General features: G+C 44.6%; 1 protein-coding gene across 4 annotated transcripts in view; it reads right to left on the bottom strand.

The window, feature by feature from the left end:
• Positions 1 to 23,495, bottom strand: part of FCHSD2 (FCH and double SH3 domains 2) — a 441,879-nt gene that overhangs the window by 6,664 nt on the left and 411,720 nt on the right. For all 4 annotated transcript variants that reach the window (XM_069203852.1, XM_069203850.1, XM_069203849.1 and 1 more), the window contains 6 exons: positions 17,160 to 17,294; positions 15,642 to 15,725; positions 15,342 to 15,519; positions 5,542 to 5,762; positions 2,532 to 2,661; positions 1,910 to 1,992 (listed from right to left, as the gene is read on the bottom strand). In XM_069203852.1, the coding sequence (XP_069059953.1) occupies positions 1,910 to 1,992; positions 2,532 to 2,661; positions 5,542 to 5,762; positions 15,342 to 15,519; positions 15,642 to 15,725; positions 17,160 to 17,294 (831 nt within the window). The remainder of the gene's footprint in view (positions 1 to 1,909; positions 1,993 to 2,531; positions 2,662 to 5,541; positions 5,763 to 15,341; positions 15,520 to 15,641; positions 15,726 to 17,159; positions 17,295 to 23,495) is intronic.

Here is a 23,495-nt window from a genome sequence, read left to right as displayed (position 1 = left end):
CCACTATGTCCTTGGATCTTCATTTTTGAAAGAGGAAAATGTCTCCCTCCCTGAACGTTGCAGCTCTTCTTTGGTCCTCCTTTGTTTGGATTCCAGAAGAGAAGAACTCTTATCAAAGCTCTTTCAGATGCTTTAAAGAGGGCCATCTGGTGAATGATGTCTCAACACATCTTGGAACCAAAGCTGACATCATGTAAAGCATTATTCTGAAAGGGTTACTGTTGGGGATTGGTAGAGATGGAGAAGGCCCCTTCAAAGAACGTTGCCTGTGAGAATGACCTGCGGAGGGATTCTTTTCAAATTGATAAAGCCTTCAGTTACACTGCCTCTTTTACCTATATCGGGCGCATCACAGATGGGACAGGCGCGGGATTGGCTCTGAGAGAGAAGATGCACTGACCTGTGTTCCTCTAGAATCACAACTGATTGTGCTCTCAGCTGCCAGCAAATGAAACTAGAAACTGGAGGATAAGCATGCCAGCTTCTAGTGTGGTTCTTTAGGGCCATCATGTCACGTGTGTCATGACACACCCCACCGGTTTGAGAGATGTGCTACTTCAAGCACTGTGATAGCAGTGATCACATATTTGTTTGTGCCATTTGTCTACTTTGTGGATTCTCCATTGCTCTGGGTTTTGCCGTTAAGGTGCTGTGGCTCTTTTTTGTCGTTTAAAACACATCTGTTTCTTCATTTTAGCTTATTATTCCGGTCACTTTACTTTCATTAAAGTAGGTTTTGCTGATTAGTTGTACCGCAATGAAACAAAGACGCTGGAAACAACTCAAAAGTCCAAAAGGTTGTGCACAAAGGTGGCAATGCTTCCATGAATCTGATAGCTTTGGGGTATACCTCACTATTATTCAAAAAAGTAATCTGCCACTAAACAAACTAGATGAATGTTTACACTTTTCTAAGCTAGATTTGGGCAGCCAGACGTAGAGATGCAGAAAAAAGAAAATACCTCAAATTCAATCCGAGAAGTGGACTCTCCCTAAACTGTGTCCAAGAGACCATAAGGTCATATGCAGCCCACAAGTGTTGGAAGAGAACCGTCAAGCCACATGGCTTGCACAGGATGCTCTCTGGAGTGGGAAAGGATAGACAACCAGAGAAAGGCACATGTTGGGTATGAGCGCCACATATTTCAGAAGCCATTTTTGGAAAGTAGTTTTGTTTCCACCACCCGACGCAGCGCTGGCGTCGATTTTGGAAAGAGAATTGGAAAGGAAAGCTTACTATGCTGTCCCCATGCACCCTAGTGCATCTGGCAAACACTTCATGTGGTGGTAATGTCTGCCTCTTGGAAGGAGTTGTTATTACAGAAAGGTAGGGTCAAGGAAGTAAGACTTCCAAGAATGCTTCTGTTTCCCTAAACCACATAGTAAACTCCATTGCAAGGTGGTGCTACTGAAAGTGAAATAAGGAAAAGGCTGTGCAAAGGCTTTACACCTTATTAGAGAAAGGGAATAAGGGACCCAGGATTACTGTTCTGCCTGTGCTTTTTATGCACCTGAAATAAGTTTAATGGACTGGAAAGTTGTCTGGATTATGGAGAGTGGTAGAGTGTGTGATGGGTGCAAGACTACCGTCCTGCAGTAGGCACTCGGCATCCAGGTATTTGCTACAATCTGCCCAATGCATCCAAACTGAGTCCCCCAATAGTCATTCGAAATTCTTACAAGATTTTCTTTGATAACATTCAGGTACAGGACAGATCCCCTAAAAAAGCATGCACAACATTCAATACATGAAAGACAAATGTGACAGCCCTGACTCTGCCTGAGTACTCTCTTGTGTTATTCTGAAACAATAGCTTCCTTGCATTGCTCTGAACCCAAATTAGTAGTCTTGCAGCAAGTTACGAGCACCAGCTGCAGGTTCCCAGAAGCCAGGGAGAGTGGGACTTACCGGCCGCAGCTTGCCGTAGGAGGTTTCTGGAGTGAAGCGAGGGGGCTGAGGAAACCCGGGAGATTCTGAACTGATGCTGTTTTCTAAAGAGGCGGAAGGAGGAAAAGTTGTCAATGGAATCAGTTTATTCGAGACACGTTACCCAGTTACTTTCACTTATTAAAAATATATTGAGACGATCACTCCACGCACTACAACACACGTGGTGCACGAGAGGACATAATAACAAAATGTAATAATATCCAGATCAAAATATAATACAACAGAGAAGAGTGAAAGCAAACCCACAGAGAGCAATGTTTGTCTACAAAACAGGGTGGCGATGTGATCAAGTGACTCTAATGCTGATCCTGGGAACAATTCAAAGCTTGGGCACTAACTGAATATCTTGTTTGACACTGGACAACAAACCAAACTTTGGCTATCTTTAATTTAATATAAAAAGTGTAACACATATCATAAGTAAAATAATGTCATCGCATTATCCCTTTTAGCAACTCCACCCATATCTCGATAACAATTCTGCCACCTGTGAATGAATGTGGCCAGGGTAGAAATGGTTTATTTACAAATAGATAAACTAGTTGGTAGATTAAACATAGAGGAAAATAAGGAGACCTACCATTGACAGAGGGCGATCTAGGGAAGTGGCCAGAGTTCCTCTTCTCTGGGCTGTGGAAAGGGCTGCTGGGAGGCTGGTCGTAGAGCGGCAACGGCGGGAGGGAATTCTGAGGCTTTGGAGACGGGGAGATCTGAAGTGGGACAGAAGAGTAGAGATTATTAAATGTGGCGCAGTTGGTCACATTCTGCATGCTGTAGAGATTTTTATCCTTTATAATACAGATAGTGATTATTTAAAGTTACTTACTTGTAACAATGGCTCTCTATATTGGGTTGAAACACTAACACTGATTCAGACATAGCTCCAACAGCTAAACTTGCACAGGGTACACCCTTGATGAAGCACATGAATACAATACCAATTGTGTTTTCTGCAAATTTCCATCATTTCATTCACTGCATATTTTTTTGTCCAAAAGGGTTCTTTGAACATATGTGCAGACCGTAGCTCTGTCCAGGGTGAAAAGCTAAAGATGCAAGAGTATAAAAACAGGCAGGAAGCCTTCTTCTGGTACACCCCTAGAACAAGAACCCTGCCCTGAGCCGACCAACTTTTCCCATCCTCCCACACCTGCAACCATCTCATCACACCCTGATAAAGCCCTGCTGTCAACTGCTCTCCACTCTTACACACAGAAATCCTCTTCAACCATGACCTATCCTTCTTCCTTTGTATGGCCAACTGTCTAACACCCATCCCCCTCCAAGGTCTGGCTTGGCAGCAGAGATGCCTGCACAACCTATTGTTACCTTTTTTGGGGGGAGGGGGGGAGAGAGAGATCAGCGTAGGTATCTCTTACAGGGTTAATTCTCCAGGGGCAAATATCCAACTGAATGTACCCATTACTGGCCAATACTCTCTGCTTAAAATTGATCTAAAAATCTTTAAAAAATTCTACGACACCGGTTTGGGGCGTAACAATACCTGCCGAATAACTAAGATTTTTTCCTTTAAGAGTTGAGAAGTTCCCCTTGTTACACTCAGTTTAGATGCCAAAATGGCAGCCAAACGAGTCATATGCGGACCATTCCATGGGGAAATACTTGGTAGCGGGTTTAGTTACATTGTATCACATTATGCACGAACACAAGGTCTGCTTTTGTGTGTGGTGGGAGAGTCTCTACTGGGAGCTCATTAAAACCTTGTATTTTTTCAATTTGGTTTCGGACACCTTGTCTTTCTCTTAGTATTCCCTATGGAGAGACATCGAAACCTCGCTCTATCCAGGCACAGGGTAATAATATTTGCTTTTACGTTGGAGGAAACAAATGAGGCATTGTTGGAACCTCTGAGGTCCTACAGTAAACCACCTTGATGTCAGGCTGGCCGGGGAGTTCTCAGATCCTTCCACCTGCCCCATATTGTCAGATGGCACATTCTGCCTCACGGAACGTAGCACAGGATCGCATATTTGGAGATAAAACTGACTGGGTGAATCCTCCAGATAAATTCTTTTTGATCTAATCTGAGTATTTCGTATGGTCCATGAAAAGTGCCGGCGATGGGAGTTTCTGAATCACAGATATAGAATAAAGGTAGAAAGCCACTGGAAAAATTTGCATATTTGCATATTTTGTACAAACTTTATTAAACAAAAAGTATCAAGTGTACACAGTCATCACTTCCTCAGGATTTAAGGTGGGGAGGAATAGAAGCGAATGAGCATGCAGCAGTGGTCCTGTGATGGCCACAATAGCATTAATAAGTGAGAGAGATTTGGAGAAAAAAAAAATCAGGTAATTCTGGGTATGCTTAATTAGCTTGAGGGGGGCTCCTAGACTGTCCCTTCACCCCAGGTTGCACTTACTGACAGTCCTGCCCCAAACTGGGGAACGCGCTACACTCCATCAAGGTCACTAAGCCAAAGCTTCCCTGCCAGCTCTGATACACATTTCAGCCCAGCCACCTTCATGAAATATAGTATCTCCAGCTTGCATGTCTCATATATCCTGGTTGTCCATGCAAGGTGTGGGACGCGAGTCAATGTATATTAGCCATTACCAAAGTTGAAGTGCTGTGGCCAGTGCCGTCTCAGAAGCACGCGGATGGGACCTGGATCACACACGTCCGACCCATGCAAAGCCTCGTGTCTTCTGCTGGAAGCATCGGCCACACCCATCCCCCCAGTGACTGGGGCCAGTCTGTGTGCTTTGGGATATGGCTCTTGGATACAGCTCCTCTCTCCCATATGGGCCTCACGTGACCCTGCTAAGCCTCATGTGTTACTGCTAAGGCGAGGAGCAGAATCCTGTTCTCTTGTCTCGCCCTGGACCTGGCAGCATGGTAGGAGGCAGACCGCCTTGGGTACAGTCCTCCTACTTGCTTTTTTGTGCCCTTGACATCTTTTCCTGCTTTCGCTATCTCAAAGAAGCCTTCCACTGCAACACCCTCTGATAAAACAGGCCTTGCAGGGATTCTCAAGGCAGCCACTTGGTTAGAGGTGCATGTTGTCGCCAAAATTCTATACAGGTGAGGGGCTTTCCTCCGCGCCGTTCTCAATTTCTTCTTACTGCTTGCTACTTTATTTTAAACACATACCTAAACAAAATTCCCATGCTGGAAAAGGATGAGGCCTACCTGGAATATTAGTTACTCATGCTGGCTATAATACTGAACGTCATGTTGCCGTGTCCCTTGGGGCGCTCCATAGTACCAGTACAATTACCCTTCCCCCGAAAAGGCATCTAACTAGTTGAGGCTTCAGAATCATGAGGACTCAACAAATAAAGAAGGGACTTCACATGATATTCAGAAGCTACACTTCAGAGGGGGTACATGTGTTTCAGGATTCTCAGCAAGAAACCAAGAAATCCGCTGAATAACCAGCCTTAGAAGTGCATTACTACTCTCTTATTACAAAACTGCACATACCGGCTCTCTTCCTCGTACTGGGGGCTGGAGGAAGTTCTGTGAGTTTAGTTTTGTAGTTGCTGCGGAACCCACATATCTGCATATAACAACAATCTACTATATACACAGTAACGTCTTGTGACTCTGCACCCCGACATACCTGAATATCCCCAATCCATTGGCAGTCGCCGTTCTCCGAGGGGGTAAGTTCTTCAACCAGCACTGATGGGAAGACGCCAACGCGCGAGTTAAACTCCCCTTCCCAGAAGCCGTCGTCATCCTGGTTTTCCTTGTTTAGGATTCGGATAATGGCTCCCTCTGGAAACGACAGCTCATCGTCTGTCTGGCCCTCGTAATCATAAAGTGCTTTTACAAAACAGACTGCAGGGTTGGGAAGAAAAGATACAATATCATACGGTTTGAGTAAGGAATAGGAAATGTATAGGATTTAAAGAACAGAGCTTTCTCCAAAAACATTCAGGATACGCCCATTTAATCAAAGCTACTGCGCTCTCTCCGTTTTCTAAATATATTTCTGCTATTTAATGGGAAATTAAAAGCCAAAGAGCATCTAAAACATTGGTGCCCACCTGCAGCGGCACCTTATATAGTGAAGTAACTAAGCCTCCGCCAGAGCTAATTAATCTGTTGATTATCCCCTATAAGTAAGACCTATAAGTAGTGAGACCAGCCTGTAGGAACTTGATGAAGGCTTGACCAGTGCGGGCTGAAGTTACAAGAGCATATGTGTGGGCATTCATGGTCTCTGCCACCCCATCCTATGGGAGCAGAGGCTGCCTAATTCCAGGGCTTGGGGCTCCTCCCCTTCTGCCTCTACCTCAGGAGGGGGCCTTCTCCCCTTTCAGCCAGGTCTGCGCTCATCGCTCTTCACCACATAGGCTACAGACTCTGCCTCCCCACTTCTCTCACAAAACTGAGAGGTTCACACATACCACACCCCTGCACTCCTTTTTTGGAAGGCAAGATCAGCTGGTTTCTGGCCTCAAGGCTACGACGAGGGCTAGGAAAGAGGGATTGAGGAGGCTGACACATGCCTCGCGTAGTACCCCCTAAATCCTGGAAATTTGAGCAAAGCTGGGTCAGGTTTTAGCATTTACTTACAGGTCTACAACTAAGCACAAGGTGAGGACCTTCGTTTAGACTGGCCAAGGACTCCGGCCATACAGACTGTTGCCACCCGTTCACCAATGTCAAGTCCCAGATTACCCCTTCCATTACTGTGCAGAGGAGGCACAGCCTGCACCCCTAAACTGTGCGTTAGGGCGTCCAAAAACTATATGTTCGGTGGCATGTGTAGCTGCAGATACACATGCTGTGCATAGTCCGCCGTCTGGTGTTGGGTCGGAGTGTTACAAGTTGTTTTTCTTCGAAGAAGTCTTTTCGAGTCACGAGACCGAGGGACTCCTCCTACTTTGGTTCCATTGCGCATGGGCGTCGACTCCATGTTAGATTGTTTTTTTTTCCGCCATCGGGTTCGGACGTGTTCCTTTTCGCTCCGTGTTTCGGGTCGGAAAGTTAGTCAGAATCAACGGAAAATTCATCGGTATTGTTTCGTTCGGTATCGGGTTAGGTTAGAATCGACACCGAATCTTGAAGAGCTCCGGTAGCCCTTCGGGGTAATTTCGATCCCCCGTCGGGGCCTGGTCGGCCCGACCGCGTGCATGATCGAGACTGATGGAACGGACCCCGTTCCGATTCTGTCCTAAATGCCACGGTAAATATCCCTATACAGGCCAACATTTGGTCTGTAACTTGTGCCTGTCACCCGAGCACAAAGAAGAAACGTGTGAGGCCTGTCGAGCGTTTCGGTCGAGAAAAACGCTCCGAGACCGAAGAGCCAGAAGGTTACAGATGGCGTCCACGCCAACAGGACATCAATGGTTCGAGGAAGAGGGAGAAGAAGAAACATTCTCCATCCACGAATCGGATTCCGAAGAATTCGACGTCGAAGAAACCGTGAGTAAGACGTCGAAACAAGCATCACACAGAAAAACAGACAAGGCCCAGGGGACGCCACTGCCGACAGGCCATGGCTCAACCCATAAAGTAGGTGACCGTCCATCGGCACCGAAAAAGGGCGAGCTGGTGCCGAGATCGTCCGACTCAGGTCGAGACACAGGCACGCAGCAATCTCGGGACCGAGAAACTGCCGCAGAAAAGGGTCGACACCGAGGCAGCGGCACCGAAGCTGCTCGGCACAGAGATAGCGGCACCGAAGATGGTCGACGCCAAGAAGGTTCGACACCGAAAAAGAGGAAAATCTCTTCGGAGCCGAAAACAACAAAAGACACGGTTTCGGTGCCAAAACGCCCAGCAACCGAACCGAAAGCCAGTTCCTACTCCGAGGAACACTCACTGTCCTCCCAACTTCAAAAACACAGATTTGAGGAGGAATTGCAAACAACAGCTGTAGATCACACGCAAAAGCGGATCTTTATACAAAGTGGTACAGGGAAGATCAGCACCCTTCCCCCAATCAGAAGAAAAAGGAAACTAGATTTCCAACAACAAGAAAAAACACCAAAAGCAAAAGTGGTGAAGAAGGTAACTCCACCACCCTCTCCACCACCGGCAACTCATATATCACCGGCACAGACTCCGTCACAATCACCAGCTCATACCACCATGAGCCAAGATGACCAGGACGCATGGGATCTTTATGACGCCACAGTATCGGACAATAGCCCTGAGTCGTACCCCACTAAGCCCTCACCACCTGAGGACAGTACAGCGTATGCTCAGGTGGTAGCTAGGGCAGCAGAGTTTCATAACGTATCGCTACATTCAGAGCCTATCGAGGATGACTTCCTTTTTAACACCCTGTCCTCCACCCATAGCAATTACCAAAGCCTTCCTATGCTCCCGGGAATGCTAAGGCACGCTAAACAAATCTTTAAGGAGCCAGTTAAAAGCAGAGTGATAACCCCAAGGGTGGAGAAGAAATGCAAGGCACCACCCACAGACCCTGCTTTTATTACATCACAACTGACACCAGATTCAGTTGTCGTAGGAGCAGCTTGTAAAAGAGCCAACTCGCACACATGAGGCGACGCACCACCTCCTGACAAGGAGAGCCGAAAGTTTGATGCAGCCGGGAAAAGGGTTGCAGTGCAAGCTGCAAATCAATGGCGCATCGCCAACTCGCAGGCACTCCTAGCGCGATACGACAGGGCACATTGGGACGAGATGCAGCATCTCATCGAGCACCTCCCCAAAGAATTCCAACAACGGGCAAAACAAGTGGTTGAAGAGGGACAAAACATATCCAACAACCAAATCCGTTCTTCTATGGATGCAGCAGATACAGCTGCAAGAACTATAACTACTGCTGTAACGATAAGGAGGCACGCATGGCTGCGCACATCCGGTTTCAAACCTGAGATACAACAGGCAGTGCTCAATATGCCGTTCAATGAACAACAATTGTTTGGACCAGAAGTGGACACTGCAATTGAAAAATTAAAGAAAGACACTGACACAGCTAAAGCCATGGGCGCACTCTATTCCCCGCAGGGCAGAGGCACATTTGGCACATTTCGCAAAACTACTTTCAGAGGAGGGTTTCGAGGTCAAGCCACACAAGCCAGCACCTCACAAACAACACCGTCTACCTACCAGGGACAGTATCAAAGGGGAGGCTTTCGGGGCCAATACAGAGGGGGCCAATTCCCAAGAAACCGGGGAAAATTTCAAGGGCCCAAAACCCCTCAAAACAAGCAGTGACTCACAAGTCACTCAACCCCTTCACACAACACCAGTGGGGGGAAGACTAAGCCAGTTCTACAATTCTTGGGAGGAGATAACAGACACTTGGGTCTTAGCAATTATCCAACATGGTTATTGCATAGAATTTCTCCAACTCCCTCCGAACGTCCCACCGAAAACACACAAGATGTCCAAACAGCATATAGACCTTCTAGGACTAGAAGTTCAAGCATTACTGCAAAAAGACGCAATAGAATTAGTACCAAAAACACAAAAGAACACAGGAGTTTACTCACTGTACTTTCTAATACCGAAAAAGGACAAAAGTCTGAGACCAATATTGGATCTCAGAACACTAAACACCTACATCAAATCAGACCACTTTCACATGGTCACGTTACAAGACGTAATACCACTACTGAAACAGCAAGACTACATGACAACGTTAGACCTAAAAGACGCATATTTCCATATACCGATACATCCCTCGCACAGGAAATACCTAAGGTTCGTATTCGAAGGAATACATTACCAATTCAAAGTGTTGCCATTCGGAATAACGACAGCACCAAGAGTCTTTACGAAATGTCTAGCAGTTGTAGCTGCACATATCAGGAGGCAGCAAATACACGTGTTCCCGTACCTAGACGATTGGTTAATCAAAACCAACTCGCTAACAAAGTGTTTACACCACACAGATTATGTTATACAAACCCTTTACAAACTGGGTTTCTCCATCAACTATGCAAAGTCACACCTTTTGCCGTGTCAAACACAGCAATACTTAGGAGCGACAATCAACACAACAAAAGGGATAGCCACTCCAAGTCCACAAAGGGTTCAAAATGTTCACAAGGTAATACAAGCTATGTATCCAACACAAAAGATACACGCAAAGATGGTCTTAAAACTCCTAGGCATGATGTCCTCATGCATAGCCATTGTCCCAAACGCAAGATTGCACATGCGGCCCTTACAACAGTGCCTAGCATCACAATGGTCACATGCACAGGGTCACCTTCTAGATCTGGTGTTGATAGACCGCCAAACATACATCTCGCTTCTATGGTGGAACAGTACAAATTTAAACAAAGGGCGGCCTTTCCAAGACCCAGTGCCACAATACGTGATAACAACAGATGCTTCCATGACAGGGTGGGGAGCACACCTCAATCAACACAGCATCCAAGGACAATGGGACGTACCTCAAAGAAACTTTCATATAAATCACCTAGAATTGTTAGCAGTATTTCTAGCGTTGAAAGCATTCCAACCAATGATAACCCACCAATACATTCTTGTCAAAACAGACAACATGACGACAATGTATTATTTAAACAAACAGGGGGGAACACACTCGACACAGTTGTGTCTCCTCACACAAAAAATATTGCATTGGGCAATTCACAACCACATTTGCCTAATAGCACAGTTTATTCCAGGGATCCAGAACCAGCTAGCAGACAATCTCTCTCGGGATCACCAACAGGTCCACGAATGGGAAATTCACCCCCAAATCCTGAACACTTACTTACAAATGTGGGGAACACCTCAAATAGATCTATTTGCAACAAAAGAAAACGCAAAATGCCAAAACTTCGCATCCAGGTACCCACACCAGCAATCTCAAGGCAATGCTCTATGGATGAATTGGTCAGGGATATTTGCATACGCTTTTCCCCCTCTCCCTCTCCTTCCATATCTAGTAAACAGATTGAGTCAAAACAAACTCAAACTCATTCTAATAGCACCAACATGGGCAAGACAACCTTGGTATACAACACTACTAGACCTGTCAGTAGTACCTCATGTCAAACTACCCAACAGGCCAGATCTGTTAACACAACACAAGCAACAAATCAGGCATCCAAACCCAGCATCGCTGAATCTAGCAATTTGGCTCCTGAAATCCTAGAATTTGGACACTTAAACCTCACACAGGAATGTATGGAGGTCATAAGACAAGCTAGAAGGCCATCCACTAGACACTGCTATGCAAGTAAATGGAAAAGATGTGTTTGCTACTGCCATAATAATCAAATTCAACCTTTGCATGCATCTCCAAAAGATGTTGTAGGGTATTTACTACATTTGCAAAAGTCAAATCTAGCTTTCTCTTCCATAAAGATACATCTCGCAGCAATATCTGCATACCTGCAAATTACTCATTCAACTTCCCTATTTAGAATACCTGTCATTAAAGCATTTATGGAAGGCCTAAAAAGAATTATACCACCAAGGACACCACCTGTTCCTTCATGGAACCTCAATATTGTCTTAACAAGACTCATGGGTCCACCTTTCGAACCCATGCACTCTTGCGAAATGCAATATCTAACGTGGAAAGTTGCATTTCTCATTGCCATTACATCTCTAAGAAGAGTAAGTGAAATTCAGGCATTTACTATACAAGAACCATTTATTCAAATACACAAAAATAAGGTAGTTCTAAGAACCAACCCAAAATTCTTACCAAAGGTCATCTCACCGTTCCACTTAAATCAAACAGTAGAATTGCCAGTGTTCTTTCCACAGCCAGACTCAATAGCTGAAAGAGCACTACATACATTAGACATTAAAAGAGCACTAATGTACTACATTGACAGAACAAAACTAATTAGGAAAACAAAACAACTATTTATTGCATTTCAAAAACCTCATACAGGAAATCCAATATCAAAACAAGGTATAGCTAGATGGATAGAAAGGTGCATCCAAACCTGCTATCTTAAAGCAAAGAGACAGCTGCCTATTACACCAAAGGCACACTCAACCAGAAAGAAAGGTGCTACCATGGCCTTTCTAGGAAATATTCCAATGAACGAAATATGTAAGGCAGCAACATGGTCTACGCCTCACACATTTACTAAGCACTACTGTGTAGACGTGCTAACTACACAACAAGCAACAGTAGGTCAAGCTGTACTAAGAACTTTATTTCAAACTACTTCCACTCCTACAGGTTGAACCACCGCTTTTGGGGAGATAACTGCTTACTAGTCTATGCACAGCATGTGTATCTGCAGCTACACATGCCATCGAACGGAAAATGTCACTTACCCAGTGTACATCTGTTCGTGGCATTAGTCGCTGCAGATTCACATGCGCCCACCCGCCTCCCCGGGAGCCTGTAGCCGTTTGGAAGTAATCTTCAACATTTGTACATTTGTAAATATATTACTTTAACCTTCATTTTGTACATACGTATTCATTCCAATGCATGGGCACTATTACTAACATACACAACTCCTACCTCACCCTCTGCGGGGAAAACAATCTAACATGGAGTCGACGCCCATGCGCAATGGAACCAAAGTAGGAGGAGTCCCTCGGTCTCGTGACTCGAAAAGACTTCTTCGAAGAAAAACAACTTGTAACACTCCGACCCAACACCAGACGGCGGACTATGCACAGCATGTGAATCTGCAGCGACTAATGCCACGAACAGATGTACACTGGGTAAGTGACATTTTCCTAATCACGGATGTGCTTTGGTGCCCACATGTACAAACAGCAGGATGCAGCCCGTTAGGTCAAAAGTAAGTGTGGAGACGAATTGAAAGAGAAAGAGATCCAAGGCCTCGATGGATTTCTTGAGCCGGATGGTACAGTGTCCTTACACTATCCAGCTAGGTAGCTGCAACTTTTGTGCACACCCTGGTGGCTTTCAGGATGGTGGAGATTACTAGTAAGGTCTGTATGTGTGAGCATTTTAAAGTAGTCCATCCCGTGCTGCTTTCTGGAAGGATGGGTTCCACAGCATCACTTGGTTACGGTGACATGGAACCTGATGTTATTTGTTTTTCAGTGAAAACACTATTAATGGTGCTGCACTTGGTGTTTGCATTCTGTTTTGAGGATCTGAATTGGAATGATCCAGGGGTTTATGGCTTTCAAAATAGCTTCTGTTGAAGGGTTCTGCAGGGATGGAGCTGGCCTGTGGTGGTGAGGTTTCTGCATGAGCAGGACAGAAACTTTTAGACTGTGTTTCATTTTTTATTTTCTTATTTATTTTCGTATTTGACCATCACTGATTTGCTGTCAGTGGGTACAGAGCACTTGATTTCTGGGAGCGCAGTTTCAGGGGAGAGTGGAAGCATTAGCTTTCAGAGCGAGGTTGAGTGAGTGAAACAGGGCGTTTGCATCAGCTGTGGGGTAGCCTGAGGTCACCAGGGAGAGGAGGTCTCGCTTGAGAGTCTCCAGAAAACGCCCTTGGAGAAATAGTACTGTGTCTAGGCACAGAAGGTATACTTGGTGGTATTCATGCCATCAGACACTATTAGTTGACGTGAACTTTGCATCTCTGTGGCAGCAGCCGCTCACCAATGTTGCCATCTTCCACGTTCATAGAACAAGCAAGTGGCGTTAGAAGCTATTTGTCTAAGATTGTCTGTTGGTAAAACCAGGCTGCCAAGGGAGTCCAACTTTGAATAATCTCTTTTTAGGAGGTAAATTGTGGAAAGAGATTGGCTTAGACCTTGCAATGGAGTCTCGCCCCAGCTAGCGCTCATTGAGTAGGGTGGGACGTTAAAAAGAGGTGGTTCCCGGGCGCTGCTCTCCGCCTGCGAGAAGCTTTCTTGTGTGTTGCAGGTATTTAGAAGGTTTTGGCCTAAAGGCCCAAAAAGGTTCCAAAAACACCTAGGTAGATGAGAGAAGGAGCTCCTGAAGGGTGTTGGTGACCTCATGGGACCTCTTCTCTACAATATGCACGAAAAAGTCAAGCAAATCTCCAGTCTGTGGCAAGACTGGCTACAAAGAGCCAACTAATGAGATGGTTCCCGCCGCGTCTGGCAAACGGTAGCTCAGGGGTGTGGTTGAGTTTGCTCAACATCTGCTGGAGTTACAGCAAATAGTCTCAACTGAGTGAGCTGGTAGAAACTGGTCACACACCACCTCTTCATTCACATGGACTTCCAAAACACCTGTGATGTGAACATCTCTTCAGAACTAGACCGGAGGAAGCCGAGGGGTTGGAAGCCACAGCGACCTCAGCATAAATGCCGCCAAAAATGAGATATTGTTATCATGAATAAACAACTGGTAATCCAATTGTTGGTTATGCTAGGTTGTTATATTAGCCCCCAGGCCAGCCTTCACATTATTTATTGACAAAGTATTGGTTGGTTAGTCCATGGTGACACCATGTGGTTTCTATTATTCAAAGGAAATGGAACTAAAATAGTGTATTCTTTATGAGAAAGGGAAGGATACCATGAAGAAATAATTTTCTCCAGGAACCAATCTCAGATGTCGAGTTAGATGTACGGAGGGAGTTGATTTCAGCCTCTACGACCTAGTTTAAGAGAGGACACACACATAGACACACACACACACACAGACACAGACATACACAGACACACAGACATACACACACGGAAATTCCAATATTAACACCATGTTATTCTTTTTAATAATTTTTCAATTAAAGTGACAACTGACTAGTGTTGGTCACTGTGTATGTAAACAAGGGGAAAGGAAATGGTTGAACATTCATAAGAATAAAAGTATGAATGCGTTTCAAGATATATATTTAGTGCTTGACTGCTTTCCTTGCACCTGTATTTCAAAATAATCTGACATTATTTAAAAACTATGGCATCATTCCTTTGAAATACACATTTTTATCCACAGGGAGGGCCTGGTCCTTCTTTCCAGCTAATTAGCTCCTCACCAGGACTGTGCATTCAGATGACAGCCCAGAACCACTATGCTGAGCTTTAGGATTGGCCTTTGCCTAATTAGATTCTTAGTCCTAAAAGGTAAACATAACCTGGATATTCTAACCGCAATCAGGGCTCACTGTTAGCTATACCTTACAGGCAGCAGTTTCAAATCTGACTCCTATATACAAAATGTGTTCTAACAATGAATTAAGAGCTTTTAATAAACCGCCTCCCCAAAAACATCTGAATACCATTCTGAAACCTTTTTTTATTTTATTTTTACTACAGACAACCAAAGGGCACAGTCCAGCACTCCACTTGATGTTTTCAATAAACTTTCCACTATTTGAAAAAACACCATTTAATTACATTGATAAATACTGGTACCAAACCCTAACCACAGAGAAGCGGGGAAGCTATAAATGTGCAAAATTGGCTTGAAGAATAAAATAACGGGTGAGCTGTGATGAGACAGCTTCACAGTAACAGAGGGGCACACTTGATTGGCTTATATATTTATAAAGAGCATTTTGATACAAAGTTGTGGTTCTAGAAGTTTACGGGCACATACCACTGGTGTCACCATTTAAACTTCCGGAGACGAGCTCCGCTTCGGTGGAGTTGCTGGAGGTGTGCGAGCGGGTGTCCAGCGCTGCAAGTGACTGCAGCATGCTCAGCAGACTGTTGGATGTCGGGAACTGTAGATACTTCTCCGGCACGTAACCGACCTGGCCCGCTTTGTTTCGAGCCTGCCAATGAGCATGGAAGATGCACAGCATTATTACATTTTGTACTCACTGAGGATGCAAAATGTTTTACTTAAGCCCAAAAGTGAACGCAAAGTAAATACTGGTGGCCGTAAGCAGCATACCTTCACCCAGTCCTCCATGTCTCCATCTTCAATGACTTCTAGCATCTCATGCTCTTCGATGGTTAACTCATCTGGCTGGGAAGCCTGAGACAGAGTAAGACACAGTATGTTTACTCGATTGATGATGACTCTCAGTATGCTTAGTCAGCTGATGACAACACGCATTACGCTAAGTCAGCTGATGACAACACGCATTACGCTTAGTCAGCTGATGACAACACGCATTACGCTTAGTCAGCTGATGACAACAGTCAGTACGCTTAGTCGGCTAAAGACAATACAGTACATCTTATCTACTCATGATATCACTCTGGTCTCAGTCACATGTAATTAGTGAACACTCCATATGGTGAAACTGCTTCCATGCATTGACTCTCAAGACTTTAGGTGTTGAGGACAAACACACAGCAAACTTAGAAAGACGATTAAATTAGGATAAACATAAATACATTTACATAAAACCCATAGCAAAGGAACACAATTGCAACAAATAAACCCAATGCACAGTACGGTTCTTTGTTACACAGAATTGTACAAAGCTGTTACTGTTAGATGGGTTGGCGGAAGCCTCTAAACCATAACACTAGTCGGGAAAAGCCTAAAGAAAAACATGAATTCCGCAAGCTTTTTCCCAATTTTGAGCCACTTAACTTTATGAAGCATAAAATGGAACAAGGTCTGCTGTACCCTCCGACAACAGTTTAGTAATTTATGTATCATCCAATGTAAGTAAATGCAGCTCTTTCAGAGACATTAATGCACAGGGATGGGATGTAGGGGTTGTAGTGGCAGACTTTCTAGCAGGCTTTAACACATACCCCCCCTAACGCTCTCTGCGCTGTGATAACCCCTCAAATGACTAATTTTTGCCAATTTTGATGTAAGCGGCAACTGTGTACTGCATTTACCAGGATGCAAAGGAGCGAACTGTTCTGGGATGAGAGGCAGTGTGCTTCCAACCTCCTTTCTGTTTAAAAGGCTCCCTTGAGCTAGCAAGCTGATGAGCGTTGGAGATGTGCCTGTGAGTGGTAATGTGACCCGAGATGAAGTTGGCAACATTTTGAGCAGCTCCAGATGATTTGTCATTGCTCTACTGCTTCTGCTCTCTACTGATGAAGGGCTAAACCAAAAAACACCTGTCTAGAGATATACAGCAAAGAGTGTTCCAACTTTGGTGAAAAACTACAGCTAATTTTGAAGTAGGCACTAATTGTGTACTGCATTTACCAGGATGCAAAGGGGCGAACTGTGCTGGGATGTGGGGCAGTGTGCTCCCAAAACCCTTTCAGCTCAGATTATAGACTCAACTTAAGAGTTGATTTTGTAATCACACATCCGTGCTCCAATGTTTACATCTGCATTTACTAGCAAATAACTGTGAAAAATACAAATGCGGAGCAAAAAGTTAAAAAAACAAATACATAAAAGACTAATAAAAACGTAGCAAAGTATCCTTGTGACGGGTGTGTTAACTTGCAAGCATGCATTAACAGCCAGAGGAGCTACAGAAATACCCACCTTGTAGGAGTAGACCACCTTGCATGTTAGAGGGTAGTTTCGCAAAGTGCCAGAAGGGCTGGAACTACTGTCATCATAAGCGTCCATACTGTCCTCAAAGTCTTCCCCTTCTTCTCGCTCTATGTCGGTGATCACCTGTCAATGAAATATGCAATAAAGTCAGACCAAACTCCATCGCCTGCATTTCAATGAATTGGTACAACTTTGGAATTTAATGCTGACTTGTGGGACAACAAGGCTCTGAATACAAGTGCAGAGGAATTGCATGACATTTCAAGAGGCCATCATTGACATTAATGGCCAGAACTTTCTCATGGAATTCCTGCCATTATGAGTTAATCCTCACAGAATAGGGAATTGCTCTCCTGTTCCGCGAGCCAGAACACAATGCTTTAAACAGACTACGCCATCTTTCTAGCAGACTGTTGAGCTTGACTATAAGGCTCTGTGGTGTGGAAGACATTTCTTGAGGGCTCACTTCCTGATGTAGTCCCTTAAATCAGACTTGAAGTTGCAGGAGACAGAGGCACATAGTAGAAAGTCAATTTGAGACCACTGTAAATTAATAAACACAGATAAACAAAAAAACAAAAAAAACACATTGTATCCGGAAAAGGATCCCAAGAGCACCAAGTGAACCAGGAGTGCTTTGCAGCATCGTCAGGGGTATAGATTGCTAAATAAGTTCTATGATACGGATCAAAAGGCATTTTGCAGTATGTGAAGGAGTATTTCTGTAATATTATTTTTCGTACTTTTGCATGCCTTTGTGAAATAGCGTCGAACCATCTAAAACTGGAATAATGAGAGAAAATTCATTCTGGAATTAGTACCAATATAAAGGACGGAGTGCCCTTGCACTTTGACTATTAGAGCGATGACAGTTTCAGGGCAGATTCACAAAAGAATATACAAATATTTTAAAGTACAGTCCTGTGGTACAACACCCAAAACTCATAAATGCTTTTATGAATCCGCCCCAATGACTTTGGACAAGCAGCCCCACCTGGAGCAGCATCCACCTCTGTGTACACGGAGAAGTGTATCAATGTTTGCCTAGTCTAAAAATCAAAATAACCATGTCTAGATTATTATAATTTTTTTTCTTGGACTGAGACTTTGTCAAAGGCCAGATTTTGACAAAGGAGCCTAGAGTCCTTGCTATATTAACCATTTGGCAACCTTCGCATGTTTGACGTTTCTTCAATTAGAAGGTTTCTGTATCTTGAGAATTAGTAACAAAGTGGTACAAAGTTTTATTTTAATTTTCCATTCATTTTATGAGCCTATTTAATGCCATATAACAACAGATCTGACACTTACTGAATAGATATGTTCTTCCTGGTCTGCCCAAAGGTTAATTTGAGCAGGTGTTTCGAAAAGAGGTGATGCTGGTAGTGAGCTTCAGAAAACAAAGTTCCCGGGCATGCTTTTTTTAATTTATTTTTTTACACAAATTAAGCAGTGAGAACATTCGTTTGAGCTTGCTGACCTCCCACCGTTCACATCTGGCTAGTCCATCTTGCTTATGGTACATGCATTCTCAGGGATGACTCTGGGCTATGCAAATATTTGGCAGGTGCCTAGGGTGCTGTCAGTTTGACCCTGCAAGCAGTAAATGTGCCCTCTTTTCTAGCAGAGTGAGTGACGGGACACGTGGCCCAAGGCTGCAGTTTTGCTTGCACCCGCGTTGTGTTCTGAAGACACTTTAGTGATGGCCTGTTACCAATGCAAATTACTTAAAAAATTTGTTCACTGGATAAACAAATTATTTCAAAAGGTAATGTTGTGCCTGACTTGCTAGTCAACATCCAGTGCAAGACGAACAAGGTACTTACCTTCGGTACCGCAATTTCTTGATGAACAGTCTAACTGACCTTTAGACTATCCCCAGGAACCAGACTCAATCTGGAAAATTTGAACAGCTCTGCTTCATTTTGCACCGGAAGTGATGATGGAGTCACACAAGTGCCACGTCTGTGCATGGAAGTCCATTTTTTTCTGAACTTTGTCTGCACCCTAAGATGCAGAGCCAAAAAACAATCAGAGGTACCACTGTGCTGATCTTTATTTTAGGAGCTTTTTAGCTGGGAAAAAGAGAACATTCTACAGACCAGGGGGTTAGGGAGGCCGGCAAGGCATCTGGAGTTAGCTAGAGTATCCAACAAAATTAGAGATACCAAAGATAAGTAATTTGTTTTTTTGATAGATACTCCAAACCACAGATTATGCACCTTTAGAGTAAATACTATTCTGGTGCTGATACGGGCCCGATTATGGTCTCAAATGAACAGATGAGTTGTGTGTGGACCGGCCAGCGGTAACCCGAATGGATGGCACTGAGTTTCTATGGGGCCCAAAGGTGCAGCAGAGGAAGCCAGAAATCAACCAAAAATTTGCAGCATTGCCTCCTTGAATGCCTTGATCTACTAAGGAGTAGGTAATGGCCTGGAAAACTCGGGATCAGTTGGAAATAGCTGAGGAATTGGTTCAGTGGCTGGAGACCTAGAAGGGACGCCCCTTTACATTTTGAGGCCCTCGTGACTTCTCTCTGGATTCAGAGTGGCACGATGGGGACGAGTTCCACTTCACTTTCTTATGCTTGTTCTTGAATACTGATCTACCTGAGGACTTCAAGTGCAACGTTGAATAGTCGTGGAAACCGCCTTGGGACTGGGACGGAGCCCGCGCCTGTGACATGGCATGTGAGCGGAACCAACGTGGCGGCTGAAACTTCTTATTGTGTTCAGCAACATACAGCAGCGTCTCCTGGTCTCAGACCATGCTCAGGTGCATGAGGGCACTCTTGTTACACAACTTGGATGTCTGGGTCAGGACACGACTCAAAGACGCACCTTGTGCAGGTCTGATGACCGATGTTGGCTCCCTGCAGTTGTGGAATAGTTTGAAACATGTCATTTTGGGTGGGGCCTTCGTTCTGTGCCAGATCCACATCAGAAGGTGCACAAAAAAAGGAATTGATATCAGTGCACAGGTGTGATGATTATGTGAGGGCCTGCTTTATCAAATTTGAGGCAGTGTTGAATCAGAGCAGAGCTGAACAGTGCAACATAACAGCATATGAGAGCATTGCTGTGAAAAATGTTTTCCGGATCCAGTGTGGTGCCTGGTGAGTAGTATTCTAAGGTGAAGGGTCTGCTGTTAGAAGCATCCATCAGAAAACTCGCCTACTGAGGCTATGCCATTAATGAAACGTTTTGAATGAAACGTTATGAAACATCTCCCCTGTGTAGATTTGCTGCACTGAGGAGAGAGGCGAGTATAATCTGCTCTATGATGTAATTCAAGGTGTGCCAGAAACATTTGGGCAGAAGAGGTCTGATACATTTTAGTGGGTGGGCTGTGTTTCCAACGGCTTGGGGAAGGTTAGAACTGCACTTATAGTGTTGGACGGTCGCAGGCAGAACTTTATATATAGTCTGTAGTGTCCTGCTTTAATGGGATTTTTTTCCTTTTCTTGGAATAGAAAGTAAGCAAATGCTATGTTATGTCTTAAAATAGACCATTGCAATCCATATTATGTGTAAAATAGAAAGTCCCAGGAAAAAAAACAGAAGCTATGGGCTGAGACTGATGTGGGCGATGGATCATTATATCACACATTCATGAGTACATTTGGACAGAATGTTGAGTGTTGGTAGTTGCACAGTCCCTGTGCTTAAACTTTTTATGTTGTTACTACTTGATGGGTTGAGAGGTGTCCCGGGTGAGTAGAAACATGTTGTGCAGAAACTGAAGCTGTGAGCTGGTGAGGTAATGACACTAATATCCTGGCAGGCTTCCTTGGGATGGGAGATTGTGAATGGGTCATTTTCAAGGTGGCCCTTTGTGTTGGGTGGCACAAGACCTTTGTTCAAAAACAGTGAATTAGGAGTTGCTTTTTGTGCCCTGTAAGTATGATCATAGGGTAACACACTGCCTGAGAGGTGGGTGTATTGTGTGCTCTGATAGTGAAGTCTCTCCTACGCTTTGGAGGGGTGGGGTGGAGCAAAGAAAGCAGGCAGGGTGATGTTGTGGCAGGGAGGGATCCTGTGCCGCAAGCACTACATTTATGTAGGTATTGTTTAGGGCCGTGCTTGGGAAGGTTTGTAGAGTGTTGCCCCGCTAGCTGCAGGCCTGTGCATGTGGTAGTAGTTAATTAATTTGTAAGGAAATGGTTGTGGCTGTACCTGTATTTCCAACACCTCTGGACTAACCTAGTTTGCTTGGGCAAGTCTATTGATTGTGTGTATTTGAGTAACCATTGTCCCTTTTTGGTATTGCTTTTAAGAGAAGGAAGTGTGTTGGAACATGCTTCATGTGTGTCCTGTTCTGCTTTGGTAAATTGTGCACACAAGCGGTAGAGAGTGTGTGCGTGCACAAGATGTGCATGCACATGTAGGCTTGCGTGTGAAGTCAGTGGGCTGTTGACTCAAGCGGGTGCCACTCTTGGAGAACTTTTCTACTTGTAATTCTTTTTCCTGAATTAACAATCACCCTCTTTTGTAAGTGGATGTGCCCAATCCTGCAAGGCATGCTTTCATTCCTATACTTGGGCAGGAGCTCACTTGTGACTGGAGACACAGAGCACTTGGAGGCTTGCAATGGAAGCTTTGCAGCACACAGGCTTTGATCTCTGCATCAGTGATCATTCAAAATTCATTCAAAATGAACACACTGGCATTTGCAAGCTGTCTTGAGCTTTTAAGGGCTCTCTGGTTTCATGAGAAAAGAAATCGTTTATGCGCACAGTAGCAGATGGCGAGCACTTCAAGGGGTACAGAGATGAAATGAAATTTTTAAAGAAAAACTGTTTTCTTTTCTCAATACTGCAGCACCAACAATAAGGACTCTAGAATGTCCCACTGATCATTGGAATCAGGTTGGGTATCAACGTTCACTGTGGCATTCTCTAAATGGACCCTTTGGCAAATCCAAAAAGCTGTCCATATGCCAAAATGCCGGAAGAACAAGTTATTTAACTTTGTTAATGCCAGATTTAGAATATTCCCCAGGTGTCAGATTGGATCTGGAAGTTTGAGCAGTACCCCTTCCTGCCGGTAGGGGGCACTGTTCAGCTCCCAGCTTCGTCTGCGCCAGAAATTACGTGCGCTGCACCTGCTGACATCATTTACTTTTTGCAAATTTCCACACCAGGACTGAGGAGTCACTGTGATAACTTACAACTGGTGTGGAATTCTAAGGCCCTGAGTCGGGTGACCCTACTGAATTAGTTCTCACAGCGGGGAGGATGGGTAATGAACTTGTGACTAGAAAGAGTCTCTACCAGATAAGGCATTACAAAAGGTGAGTAACTTCTTCATCTGACAGAGTTCTAGCCTCAGATTCTTTACCTTAGACTAGAGACCCAAGCAATGCCTCACTCGGGCAGGTCAGTGAAGCCAATCGAAACCAGAAAATGCTGCAGGACCAAATGAACGAAGTGCCAGTTGCAGCAGACCAGACTGTCCAGGCAGTAATGCTTGGTAAACTTGTGTAAAGATGCCTACAGCGCTGCCTGACAGATATCGAGGACGGGGACTCCGCAGGCTAATGTATCGGCCTTGGCTCTGGTGGAATGAGCGCGCAAGCGCTCAGGGGGTGGCTTCTTGGCCGATGCGTTGCACTTCTTGATGCAGAGTACTATCCATCTTGAGATGGTAATTTTTTGCACAGCCTGCCCTTTCTGGACTACTACGTACCCTACGAAGAATTGCCTGACGCCCAGAACTTTTTTGTGTGATCAAGGTAGATCAACAGCACTCTTTGTGGATCCAGACAATGAAGTATCTCCCCTCTGATTTGGAGGGGTGAAGCGGAGCAAAGAAGATAGAGAGAGTGATGTTCTCTCCTACATGGAAAGGAGTTACAACCTTTGGAAGAAAGGAGGCACATGTTCGGAGAACCAGCTTCTCCCAAAAGAAGGTGGTGTTGGGATGTAGCGCCAACAGTGCCTGCTTTTCACTGAACCTCCTTGCTGATGTAATGGCCACTAGAAAGGCAGCTCTTATGGTCACTAGCCAAAAAGGTCAATTGTGAAGAAGCTGAAAAGGGACACACAATAGGAAAGTCAGAACAATATTTAAATCCCACTGGGGCATGAGGAAAGATCTGTGGGGAAACATGTTACAAGCCTTTGAGAAACCTATCCAACGGATGACTTGGATAAAGAAGGTTGATCTGACAATGGCGAAAATGCTGAAATGGCTAATAAATACCCTTTAACCATGCCCAGAGCAAAGTCCTGCTAGGCCAAAGATAGAATTAACAGAATAACCTGAGAAAGAGGTGCAGAAAGAGGATCTGTGTTTCTAGAAGCACACCATGGCAGAAATG

The sequence above is a fragment of the Pleurodeles waltl genome, chromosome 8 (genome assembly GCF_031143425.1).
Source record: "Pleurodeles waltl isolate 20211129_DDA chromosome 8, aPleWal1.hap1.20221129, whole genome shotgun sequence".
NCBI lineage: Eukaryota > Metazoa > Chordata > Amphibia > Caudata > Salamandridae > Pleurodeles > Pleurodeles waltl.
The sequence above is the reverse complement of the archived record's forward strand: the minus strand, read 5'-3'. Positions and strand labels throughout refer to the sequence as shown.